This window comes from Phyllobates terribilis, unplaced genomic scaffold (assembly GCF_046119375.1).
Source record: "Phyllobates terribilis strain yellow unplaced genomic scaffold, ASM4611937v1 Scaffold_7__3_contigs__length_470593459, whole genome shotgun sequence".
In the NCBI taxonomy this organism is placed as follows: domain Eukaryota; kingdom Metazoa; phylum Chordata; class Amphibia; order Anura; family Dendrobatidae; genus Phyllobates; species Phyllobates terribilis.
In genome coordinates, this window is record NW_027362767.1 from 231,283,589 (window position 1) to 231,296,719 (window position 13,131).

Here is a 13,131-nt window from a genome sequence, read left to right on the forward strand (position 1 = left end):
TTGTATTTCTGCATTTTCAGTAATGCAACCCCTACTACAAAGCAATTAGTAATGCTGAGAATAATAAGATGTTGAAATAATTTGAAGTGTGTCAAAATGCAGAATAACAGGGAAACAATCCGCACTACCGGGCAGTGCCCGTCACTGTGCCGCTGTGAACTGCGCAGTGTTCTGCCGCAGCAGGTGAAGCAGAATTTACTCAATTTCGTTTTTTTTTCAAGGGGGGGCGATGATTCACAGGGTAATTATGCAAAGCAGCGTAAAGCCACACCCCAGAGGACCCGGTGGGCTATACTGACCTTGTAATTACCATAAAAATTCACTAAAACAAAAGCCCATATACCTGAAACTATATGGTGGATTTTAAAGAAACAACAACCGGATTATTCATGGGAGCAACGGCAATATGAACAGTTCCCCTACCTTGAGAGCGTACGATACGTCTTTAGCATTGGGCTAATACAAACACGTTGTCTCATCCAATAGTCACAATGTTGACAAGCAAAGCTGGAGCTGGATTCCCGCTTCCCCCCCAGGACTAGGCCAGGCCACCATTCCTGTGCCCGGCCACTATTCCTGTGCCCGCCTAATGCTGGAGGTCATTAGGACGGGAGGCGAAGTGTTCACTGGTCTGGTCAGGACCCCGCAGAAATATGGGTATATATGATACACAAGATAATTCTCAAGAGCTTGTGTGGCTTAAAGAAGCTATCCTGCCTAATGATCGGTCCAGGTCTGAAACGCAGAACCCCAGCGATCAGCTGGATGTAGACAGAGCATGGAGCTGGACCGCACAGCTCCGTACATTGTGCACTGGACACTGCCAGCAGGAATAGGAGCTGAGCTTTTACATGTGTGCTACAAAATCCAATGAAGCGTGCAAATCTTCACACAAAAGTACTGCATGACCCGATAAATACCCACGAGTGGCATAAAGCTGCTTCATACCATTAGCGCCTGTACAAAGTAGTAATAAATGTCATAAGGTATAATGCTCATTTAAAAAAAAAAAAAAAATCCTGAAATGTCAGCGACACATCAGTTCTGGTATTTAGCTGTCTTAAGAGTACAAAACAAGTCCTGGAAGTGATGATCCGACCCCACAGAGCCCTGATGTTACATCATCCAGTCTGGGATCACATGAAGACACAGAAGGATTAGTACAATCCTCATACACAGAAGATCTGGGGTCAGTTCTCCGAGATGTTTGGAACAACCTCTCAACGAGTTCCTTCAAAAACTGTAGAAGTAATGAGAAGTGGTGAACACAAAGGGTGGTCACCAAATATTAATGCAATTTAGATTCGTCTTTGGTTCACTTTATAGTCTGTTAATTGATAAAAATAAACGATGGTTGCTTTTTTTTTCCTGAGTCAGAAGTGTACAATACAAGTTGGCGTCTTCTATGATCAGCAGCGTGTACAAGTCCACAATCATCTCCTGGTTTCTACCAAAAATAAACTAACAACGCTTCTATTTTTGAGAGCATTCTTACTTTAAAACTTTTAGACAGTATTGTACATGTAGATACCCAGATATTCCAGTAGATCTGACGCGTTTCGGACTAGGTACGGATGTCAGACTATGAATAAGAACTACCTAATTCGAAACGCGTCAGATCTACTGCAGTAACGGGACAGTCGCAAAATTTGTTACTTTTTTGTCTTTTAATGAATTCATAATTAAAAAAAAAATAAATAAAAAAGTTTTTAATCACGCTCTCCTGGAACGGTTGCTGGATACTCCCCACTATTGTGACCAATATGGAGTGACATTAAGGTAACGATGTGCGACCCACGAAGAAAAAGAATCTGCTAAACAGCAGCGCAGATCTCAGCTTCTTGAAACACAATAAAAATAAAAGCGTTCACATTACAGGTAGACAAACATTGAAGAATCTGCCACCAAGTTCACGCTGCTCCATCCGAGGGCAACGAAGTAGTGACAACATCCCAACTCCGTCACTTTTTTTTTTGTGTTCTCAAAGTACTTTTCATAAAATTACACCCCAAAAAAATGACTCGTCACCAGATCAACAGTGGTGAGTTTTATTTATTTTATTCCCGCTGATTATTTTTGTGTTCAGTTGTTTGGGGTTTTTTGTACTCATTTTTATGGTTTACCAAAGAGGGAGATTCTCACAGGATCCTCAGGGGCGTGTCTAAGCGTCTCCGCATAATTAGTCTGAGCCACGCCCTCTTGGCAATGGCCATAAAAAGCAGAACCAATTTAAACCCTGGAACCGTAGAAAGGATTTTACAACAAAAAATTGAATACTCAGGGGAGCAGCGGTAATAAAATAAGAGCAAAAACTGGGAATTTTCTGGTGTCAAGTTCTTTTTAAAAGCTACAGCATCAGCCGAGCGCTTTGTATGCATTGGATACCTTTAAATTCATGAGCTGCAGTTGCCACACCCACCTCCTGTTGATTGACAGCTTACTACCCAAGTACAGTATATGGAGAAGGATGTCAATTAGCGTTGGAAGGGCGGGCCGACTGGCGGATCATGATTACAAGGACTCTACTCAGTTTTCGATGCGATTTCATGATAAATAGTGCATAAAAAAAAAAAAGTGATCCAGTGTTGCAATCATGGTAACTTTATGTTACCCTCACACAGGGCAACAGAAACCTGGTGAGCAATTCCATTAAGTATCTTGGGCACACCCTCAATTTTGCAGGAATGGTAGTCTCAGAAAGAAGAAAATAAATAAATAGATAAAAAAAACAAAAACATAAAATTTATGTATGCTCAGAAGACTATTTGCTGGCTGCAGAATGAGTTAATTTATAATCCATCAGTGAGCTGGTTCTAAAGGGTAGATTTATAAAATTTGTCCAAGCTTCACTCAGAAGAATGAGGACCACAAAGTTCAGCTCAACTTCCGCTAAGACGAGATCAGAAGAAAAAAAAAAAAAAAGTTCTAAACATTCTTATCCTAAACTAACTCTCTGACAGATTTTCAGTCAACTCATTCCGCAGCCAGAAATAGACAATTGAATAGAGAAACTATAGTAGCCAAACTATGCATGATATTTTAGGAAACCCAATTGTATGAATTTTTAGCCAAAAATACATATACATATATATATATTGCCCCTGAAGGAGATCATGTTCCCGATACATCATTATCTTTGCGCCTTCTTTTGCAGAGTAGGCAAGGCTCAGACTTTTATGCTTACTATTTAATTTGCACCTTTTTTTTTTTAAATACTTTTTACTTGGGTGTCCGCTTTTGTTTTGTTTCTATTTGACAACGTGTTTTTCCCTTATTCAGATGTTTTAGCCCAATTCATTAATTGCGAATGTTTGAAATGTTACAAAATTTTTGTGCAATTGTACTACAGTACCATGATAAGAGTACAAATATCTCATTTTATTTTTTGCATTGTTGAAGATTAACGCATATTTTAAAATGTGAATTTTTGCTCTAAAACAGTACAAAAAAAAAATGAAAATAAAAATGTTAATTTTGTGCAAAAATGAACCTGCATGCACCATTTTTGAAGAATTTGGAGCAAAAATAGCAATGAATAATGCAAAACAATGGTCCTGCCAACGGTGCTCTCTCTGCTACGCGCTCCTGGGAAAGATGATGGTCGTTAATCTTGCTGAGAACAAGAAGTTGGACAAGTCAGATCTAGAGATGAGCAGATTGATTCCCTGGACTCCAGGTCCAGGTCAGTGGTCCCTGGCAGCTAGGCGAGAGGCCAGTGAACCTCTTCCCTTCCACCGTGGCATATGATTTGTCAGGACTGGGGCACCGAGGATGTTGTGCCGACCCCAGCTAATCAAAAGGTGCCCCACAGAAGCCGAAAAGTAGGAGATTTGGGAGTCTCCCATCGTCTAGCTGCCAGGTAGCGCTGACCAGGACCCGAATCCCAGGAATAGATCCTCTCATCTAGAGTCGGATCCTTATCTTCCTTGACATGGCGGACGGTCAAGTGATTGGCAGAAGCATAGTCCAGCCGACAGTCATCTAATGTGATGTCCGGCTGTAGAGTTACGTCCACACCTGGTGGATACACGGCAGAGTTTATGACCAGATTTTGGAGTGGAAAGTCCACGGAGTGTTATAACAGCAGTATAGATGAGATTTTTACCAAATCTTACCCACACACTCCTAAAAAACTAAATGGATTTCCACTGCAGATTGTACCCTTTGCAAACCAAAAATACACTAGAAATCAGCATGTAACAGCAAAATCAGCAGCAGAAAATTTGAAGGTCAGGATGTACCCTAAAAGCAAGTTACACAGGAGTCTAAAATATTTGCTTCAAACACACACAATCAATGACAAAGCAGCATCCCCAAGCAGATCATTATATGACCCAACCCACGTAACAGCCTGGAGCACACACAACACTTCACAAGCAAATTCCTCCAGTGATTATTAGTCAGATTAAAGGGGTTCTATACTATAAAACAACGCTGAAAGAATGGAGCCCGGACAGGGTGTAACTTAGTAATATATCACCTGCCCTCATTATACCAAGCATTCTGATCGAAGGCGGAAAATAAGAGATGGTGAACATAGTAGCGAGGTGTGCATGTGCTCAGCGTCACTGCACAGTACCATATTAGGCTCCAATCACACAGCACCATCAGTCTCACAAAGATTCCCGCCTGGTATACATTCTTATCCTTCTGGACGCAAATATTTGGCATACCGATTAGAACGGCCTTCGAACTCTTCACCCAACAACAAATGTCAGGTGATATAAGGATCAGGCAGATTTCAACATGCCCAATCCTTTTGTCACCACCTGTTAGAAAGACCACACAAATCTCACCAATCTGTCAGGGGACGCAACTCCGCTGCCTCAAATCGTTAGGGCAATTACCCAATTGATCGACAAGTGATGGACGAGGCCGCAGCAGCCTCCACTACTAGGTTGGTTATTAGTGAACTCACAGTGAGCGTATGGTATATACACCTCCGATTCCAATGCATGGAGAATAAATATATATTATCACACATACTTTGATAAGTTCACTGCCAACTCCACAAAAACAAAAAGAACTATAAAGCTGACACCACCAATCGTTTATACAGGCAGATTGGACACCCATTACAGGTAGCAGGTAGCCTATGATATTAGGGGTGCGATTTACAGAGCAAGAGGAATGGAGCTATTAAATTCTATATATTTAATCCAGAAAGGTACGCAGTTTTTATAAAAAAAAAGAAAAATATATAATACAAAATGGGAACAAAACAACACAGTGTTCAATTACATAGTATAAAAGGGATAACAATAGAAAAAGTACTAAACCTGTGTCACGGAAATGTCTCCGCGCTTAGCAGAGGGAGGTACTACGTTAGGAAACCGACAGAACTATAGCAAGCTGTACCTTCCAGGAATGACAAAAACCCAAACTCTGATTTTTATTAGATCAAGGTTATGCGAACATACCTCCCCTTGGTGAGCTCATATAGGGGCTGGTTGTGGGATGTGCTAGGACTTTTAGGATATCTTCGCCTATTGAGGTCCCAGGTGGGAGATATCGTTGTCATGTTTCCTATCACGATTTTACCTTTCTATGGAGATGAAACATGGCATGGATACCATCATCTATCCGACCAATATTAGGTTGGCTGGCCTTAGGGTGATGTGCGCGAATACATTACGTTAGTCCTTTCGCCACGACGCCGAAAATATATCTCCCATTAATATCAGATCAAAGCAAATCCCAATATTCATCATTGACCACTGGCTCCAGAGAGTCAGATAAATCATTTGAACAGAGGAGCTTGAATAATTGGTTCGTTTATGCTGGCATAAAAGAAAAAAAAAAATCATTGATATCAGCTTCACATCACACGGTGTTAACAGGCCATGCACTGCCGAAAACACGATGCTGAATGGGGATAGAGAAAAATCGCATTAACAATTGTTCTGTTCCAGTTAGTATTTGTTGGCTTATCAACTTGTGTACAGTCAATCTGTGCTAGTTAACTCGCCAAAAATGGCCCATCTAAAAAGGGAGCTCTCCTCTGCTCCAGCACATGGAGAACATATGAGGTCACACGAGCAGGAGACAACAGGGTCCATTCAGAAACTTGCCGCTATCGAATGTGTATGGCCGGCATCAAAGCAGTAATCCAGCACCACTCATGTCTACAGATACCTGCGGGGCTGCGTGAGTCTGTTCTATACATGCCCCTGATGTAACCACGAAAAGGCATAACTGGCTCTGATCACCTCCCGAAGTGGATTGTGCCGAGCTGGATTAACCGCCTGAAGGGGGCCTTACACGTGTCACTACAACCTATTAAATCTGCACTGATTTGCAGCCATCACCCCCACTAATACCCCAAGCCTTGCTTTAACATCTTCAAGTAGTGCTAATGCTGTGGGTCCAACATGCTCAGATGCACCTAATGACCTTGTCTAATAAAACATCTGACAAAACAAGCTCAGCTAGGATAGGCTCTGAAGATGCCACCGATCATGACATTTGCACCTAATGATCTTATCCAATTCATAAAAAAACAGATGCACCCATGACCCTGTCAAATAAAACAGACACTCTCACAGCATTACCAGCCATGTTGTATCACAGATCTGCGATACTAAGCTAAAGGGCCCCATGAACCAGCAATATTGGGTCACAGTCAGTACATTCAAAACTATCAATGGTCATCTCATCCATATAAATTGCCCATGTTGAAATCTGTCTATCTCGATTACTAAACCTATAGAAAAGCATAGGGAGGGGCATGCAGCACAAAGGAGAAGCAGGGTGCTGCTGGAAAATTTCATTTTAGTAGCTAAGAACAGGACTCACTTTAGCCATGTGAATCTGGATGAACAAAGAGGAAAGATGAAAAAATAGGACACAAAAGGTACATGAGCTTGTACTGAATATTAAGAGTCATGCAGATACCATTTCCATTGTGGGAAAAAACCCTTTAAATTTTTCATTAGCAGCAATAACTGCATGTTACACAGAGCAGTTGATGAAGCTTCGGTTCTGATCCTGTGCTTCATACAGCCCATGATACAGGTATTGCACTTTACTATACACACACACACACACACACACACACACATCTTGCAAAAAAACATTGCTATTTTGGCCCGACTTGAGTACTGGTGCTCAATCGTCACTTACTCTTACAATGGATTTCCGAGAGGAAATGTTCTTTACCGCGGGGAGGAGATTTACATGAAGATTATATCTCCTATGATAAACAAAACCTTCCTGTGAAGCCCCATCATAATCAATGTGCGGAGGACTCTCTCTTCCTGGGAAGGTTCCTCTAGTTCCTGCTACGGGAACAGTCATCAATGGTTCTCATATGGAGCCTCCACTGGTCTTAGGTGTCGCTGACTAGTACCACGACTGACCACATCCATCCTGGACATGGTGAAGACTGCATAGTTGGATTTGTATTACCCGACTTGTGATCATAAACGTATAGTTCCAGATTTTACTAAACGTCATGCTTGGGTAGGAGCTGAGCCCGCTCAGTAATAGGCAAGTGCCGGCTGTGTTATACAGCCAGAACCTGCCTCTAACAGCTGAGCACTGCTGTCAATCTATGTCGGTAGCATTTAAATGGCGCAATTCTGTGGCCCAGTAATTCCTGCGGCCATCATCCCACCCCATAAATAGTTGGCGGGGAGCCAACAGATTGCCACAGAAGCCAGGAGCCTACTGGGGGCCCCCACCAACACCATCTTATTTCTCCTAAGAAACCCAGCTGCAGGATGGGCTTCATAGATCATTAGCCATTTTACAATATACCGCAATATGTGATTGTGCAGCATATAGTACAAGCACTCAAACTAGAGGATTGTTATCGTTAAGTATGTAAAAGTCATATCAAAAGATAAAATAAGGTTTAACAGTATATGGACAGGTAGCCTGTCATTTGCCAGGAGGATCCATCATTATTGGAGAGATTGGTGTAAAATTAGCTTTATTGTACAGCAGATTCAAGGCTCTGTTCATATGTCCGGTTGGTGAGGCTAAGTTCACACTAGGCGTTTTTTAAGGCAGAGTGCCCACTATGTGTTTTTTAAGCAATTCCGCTGCAGAAACGCTTAAAAAAAACTCTTGGTAGAAGATCTGCCATGTCCCCCAATGATAATCCGCATGTGCTGTGCACATGCTGAGGAAATTTCCGCTGCGGATTATCATTGCGGAGAAATCCGCAGCACTACCAATTATTTTGCGGAAGCGCTGCCTTTTCGCCGCCATTGACTTGCATTGGAACGCATGGAATCCGCATGACTACATGTACACATGCGGATATCATGCATATCAATATGCGGATGGTTCCTGGGTTTGGAGAAGAGGAGACTCTCCTCCAGACCCGGGTACCATAGTACCTGTAAAAAAAAAAAAAAAAGAATAAAATAAAAAATATACATTATACTTACCTTCTGATGGCCCCCGGTATCCTTGTCTCTGCTTGCCGGTACCTCGCGGTAGACTAGAAGGACCTGCGGTGATGTCATTTAGTCATGTGACGGGTCACGCGGCCGCTGACGTTGGCAGGTCCTTTAGTCTACCAAGAGCTACCGGCAGCCAGGATGGATCGAATAAAGACACCACGGGCCATCAGAAGGCAAGTATATATTTATTTTTTACCATTCTCTCGGGTCACACTGTATAAATCCATACCGGATGCATGGATTTATATAGTGTCACCAAGTTATCAAGCGCTTTCCAAGTGATGCTAAAATCGCTTGGAAAGCGCTTGTCAACCTGCATGCGGAAATGCATGTGAAGAACGCTTCACATCCGCATGTCCCTGGCAGGAAAAACGCATGTACAATCCGCATGTAAAATCCGCATGCGTTTTTTTCTGCCAGGGAGATGCAGAAACGCTCAGGAAAAATCCGGAGCATTTCTGCATCGTGGGCACATAGCCTTAAGCTTTTTTTTTTAATGCAAAGTTTCAGCTTCGTTTTACAGTACTAGCAAAGTCTATGAGATTTCAGAAATCTCATACACACACACACTGGTGCTTTGCATGTTTTTTTTTTCCACAATAGAGCATGTCATTTCTTCCAGCGTTTTTCACCCACTGAAAGTAATGGGTGGTGAAAAAAAACACTTAAAAAAACATAGGTATTAGGTTTTGCAGCATTTTTTTGTGCCGAAACCTGATGAAATAGAATCATATTTTTTTTTTTTTTTTTTTTTTTTTTGGCACTAAACTTTTATCAGCATGCACAAGAGACAAATGTAGCATGACAAAAACTGCAAGAAAAACCAAGCAAAACCTGCTTGTTTCTGCCAAGAGAGCAGCTTTTGCTGCAGAAAAAGGTTAACAAAAAGCCTAGTGCGAACATAACCTAAAAGTAAAACAAAAACAGCCGATCTCCAAATAAATCAAGGGACCCCTCCGCGCCTGTTTGAATTAGGAATTCAGAAGACACTAAAACTGTTTAAATTTTCTTTTGTCCAAAACAGGAAAGATAACTGGACATGTGAACGCTGCCTTATCAGACATTTGGCCGTACTCTATAAAACGATACGATAAGAAAGTTCTGTTATGTTGTGATACATCAGCAGAAATGACAAAGCTGCAACTTTTCCACAAACTGATGTTTTCCTTCCAAGTAATTGAAGTTGCTCAGCCCATCGTATCCCATGTCCCACGTAACAAACTTGCAAAAATAAGAAAAAACAAAAAGAAGCCCAGCGCTCCCACAAGTCACACAGTCCGAAGCCAAAACAGCGGCTCCCCAACATGCAGCCGATTCCCAGAGAAGCGAAATCCGGGCCCTTCACGTGCACATTATTAATAATGGATGAGCTGGAAACGTGACCGCTGCTAGAGCAGAGGAATTCTCCGCTTCCTCTCCATGATAATGGACCGCAGACTCTCAAACTTCTGCAGGAAGAACACTTCTCTGAAGTTTGCAACAAGGGTAACTATTGTGATTGCAACAAAAACACTAGCAAAACCGAGAGATCCAGAAAGAAAAAAAAAAGTGCAACATTGTAATAAATATATAAAATACAACCCAAAAGCAAATCACTCCAATATACTGCGCAAGGCAGGAGCAGAGCAGGATGTCCCAAAATGGCACTGGCTCCAAAGAGAGTGTTATGTTATGGGGCTAGTCCACCCGATGAATCCCAAGGGCAAAATAATCCATTATTCACCTGTTGTCGCTTCCTTGCTAACACAAGCCCGATCTTCCACCGGTTTGAGTAACCCGACCTACAGCAAAGACATGTTGTTGCAGTGGTTATATCAGAATACAGGGTGTACAGAGACCGGCGGGGGACCAGGAGAGCAATGGCCACTGGAGAGCCAGGGGCACAGTGTACAGTCTTTGGTGGCATTTTTTTTCTTTTAAGGGAATCTGTCACCAGATTTTTGCTATGTCAGCTGAGAGCAGCATGATGTAGGTGCAGAGACCCTGATTCCAGCAATGTGTCACTTATTGGGCTTCTTGGTGAAGTTTTGATAAAATTTGCTGTAGAAGTTCTCTAAATGCTGAGCTGTGTATAACCCTGCCCACAAAACTGATTGGCAGATTTCTGTGTACACTGTGAATAGGCAGAAAGCAAAGCAGGAAGACTACATGGAATGAGACACCTAGTCCTGTAGAGATAATCTCCTGCTGATAAAACACTAATTTTATTGAAACAACAATAAGCAGCCCAATAAGTGACATCGCTGGAATCAGGCTCTCTGCCCCTACACCCCACTGCTTTCAATTACATAGCAAAAACCTGGGGACAGATTCCCTTTAATTATAAGTCACTCAGATTCACGCCCAAGAAACCTGCACATTTTAGTGTAGATTTCTTTGCAGCTTTCCCCAGATTTGTAGCTAAAATTTTAGCAAGTGTGACCTTACATCACTTATGAGTTCTATCTGCGGTTTTCACAGATACAACTTGTAATCAGTCATAGTTTATGGGGCTGTTCACATGTCCGTGTATTTTTGTAGATCGAGTGGTCCGCACCAAAACAGGGAAAAATAGATTTAAACACGGTATATATAATATGTAATGCAACACTTGGATGCCAGCCTGTGAGCAGTCTGTTTTTCACTGACTTTTCCTGCATACAAGAAAAACTGATGAAATACTGAAAGTAGAAACTGACACACTGAAGAAAATCGGTCAGTTTTTGCATGCGAAAATAATCACTGACTTGGATATAAAAGTCAAGTGCCCCCAGCAGATCTGGCACCGCAGAGCTGAAAACCATGTAATTATTACAACCAAAAGAGGTTTTAATGCAAAGAGCGCGACCTCAGACAGCAATCAGACAGAACCCCCAGTGAGCAGCTGGTCCCTACTCTGGAGGTCGTGGTCTGACATTGCAGACCTGTTATTACATGGCCCCCGCGTATGGACAAATAACCAGTCAAGTAATAAAGCTGCCATCTAACCGCACTCAGAGGGGCTCCCCGTCCTTAGTCTGGGGGTGCATATACGCCAGGCCTTCCCCCTGCTCGTCGTTCTCATGTTCACTTGGACATTCCATTAAGACCCGAAATAAGCGATCTGCTGGATCAGTTCTGCAAGCGGAAGCAGAGGAGCTGCCCTGATTATTACAGGGTCCACCATCCTGCATGCAGAACTTTTCCTTCCGTTCTAAAACAGAAAAACAAAGACAAACCCCAAAATAATCCATGGGTCCCGTCTACATCACTTATTCCTAAAGCGGCAACTCCGAGCGGACACGTGACCAGAACCCCACATGAGGTTTCACCTCTGTGACACTAAAGGAGGCGAAACCCACAACACACATTGTCATACCGCAGATTTAAAAGGGGTGAAAAAACTGTTTATACGCCCTCCCCAGGTCCAGCGCTTAGCCTCCACCACTGCGCCCAGTGCCTGTTATTGTCTGCAGTGCTGACGTCACGTCAAAAGCACTGCAGCCAATCAGTGAGCTCAGCAGCTCTTCCCGAGCAGACGGCATGAGCTAGGCAGTGTGAGGTCAGAGCTGCAGACAATAACAGACACAGGGAGCAGAGGTTGAGACTCAAGTTTTGGACCTGGGGAGGGTGAATAAAGCTCCATTAAGCTTGGGGAAAGCCAAAAGCCCTTTTAACAAATAAAAAAAGAAAGCAGGTCAACGTATGGTTGTTACAGCCCCATCTATGTGGCTTTTATTGGATTCGGCTGCGGATTTTATCACCTGCAGGTAAAATCCGCAGCTTTCTCCGCCGTATCAGGTCAGATATATAGTTATGGCGACTACACAAGCAGTGTACAGCGCTGCAGACTATGGTGGCGCTATGTAAGGAACAGCTATGCCCTGTATATTCCAGGAGGGGCAGATGGAGCGACCCACACTGCAGTCAGGGCGTTATAAGGCAGCGGTGCACACAGAAATCATTCCCCACTACCACCCCCATCATCCGCAGGGCACAGGAGACAGCGGAGGGTGGAGAATACACAGTCCCCGGCTATATACACTGTAACCAGGCACCTGTGCTCACATATGGAGCTTGGTCACTGCCCTATGACAACCCTGACGGTGCCCTGCCCTAACAACACCCGTGTCCCATCACTACACACCCTGCCCCTGCACGGAAACACAAGCACCGCAGCTACCAAAACTACAGCAATGCCCCCCGCAGTCAGCCCGAGCCAACAAGCAGCGCTCACACGGATCTCTCTGGCCCGATCTCCGCCCTCCGGTGCTGCCGGAATCCTTGTCAGCCGCAACCTCCCAGACACGGTGCTCCGCGCATGCGCGGGAACCAAAGGCAAAGACCGCATGACGCATGCGCTAGATGGGAAGCGCCGCACTACTCGTTGGTCATGTGCAGAAGAGTCGTATACTCCGAGAGCATGCGCAGTACGGCTGCTTAGTGTTTATGCGATTACGCATGCGCGCAATTAACATCCTGACGGAAATTCGATAGCGTAGAGGGCACGGTAACCCGGAAGTAGTCGGCCAAGTGGTAAGCGCATGCGTACTAACATTATGTCATACATAAGAGGCACTTGTCACCGCGGTTCTATAATTAGTATGAATTTAGTACTGTAAGAGTTGCGTGTGTGAGACTGCAACTACCAGCCTGCACTGCATTCTGGGACATGTAGTTTCTCAGAGCCACAGGTTCGAGGCCACTGCAGTATACAGTGTCTGCTGGATGACTGTGTGACACTATATAAAAAGGCAGAAAA

At 43.4% G+C, this 13,131-nt stretch overlaps 1 protein-coding gene across 15 annotated transcripts in view; it reads right to left on the reverse strand.

Annotated features, from left to right (window-relative positions):
- Positions 1-12,771, reverse strand: part of GAPVD1 (GTPase activating protein and VPS9 domains 1) — a 67,138-nt gene extending 54,367 nt beyond the window's left edge. For 9 of the 15 annotated variants that reach the window (XM_073639795.1, XM_073639793.1, XM_073639788.1 and 6 more), the window contains exon 1: positions 12,607-12,770. In XM_073639795.1, the coding sequence (XP_073495896.1) occupies positions 12,607-12,720 (114 nt within the window). In that variant the 5' untranslated portion in view covers positions 12,721-12,770. Of the gene's footprint in view, positions 1-12,606 lie in introns of all 15 variants that reach the window. The other 6 variants (XM_073639798.1, XM_073639797.1, XM_073639796.1 and 3 more) reach the window with 3 other exon arrangements.
- Positions 12,772-13,131: the final 360 nt, after the last annotated feature.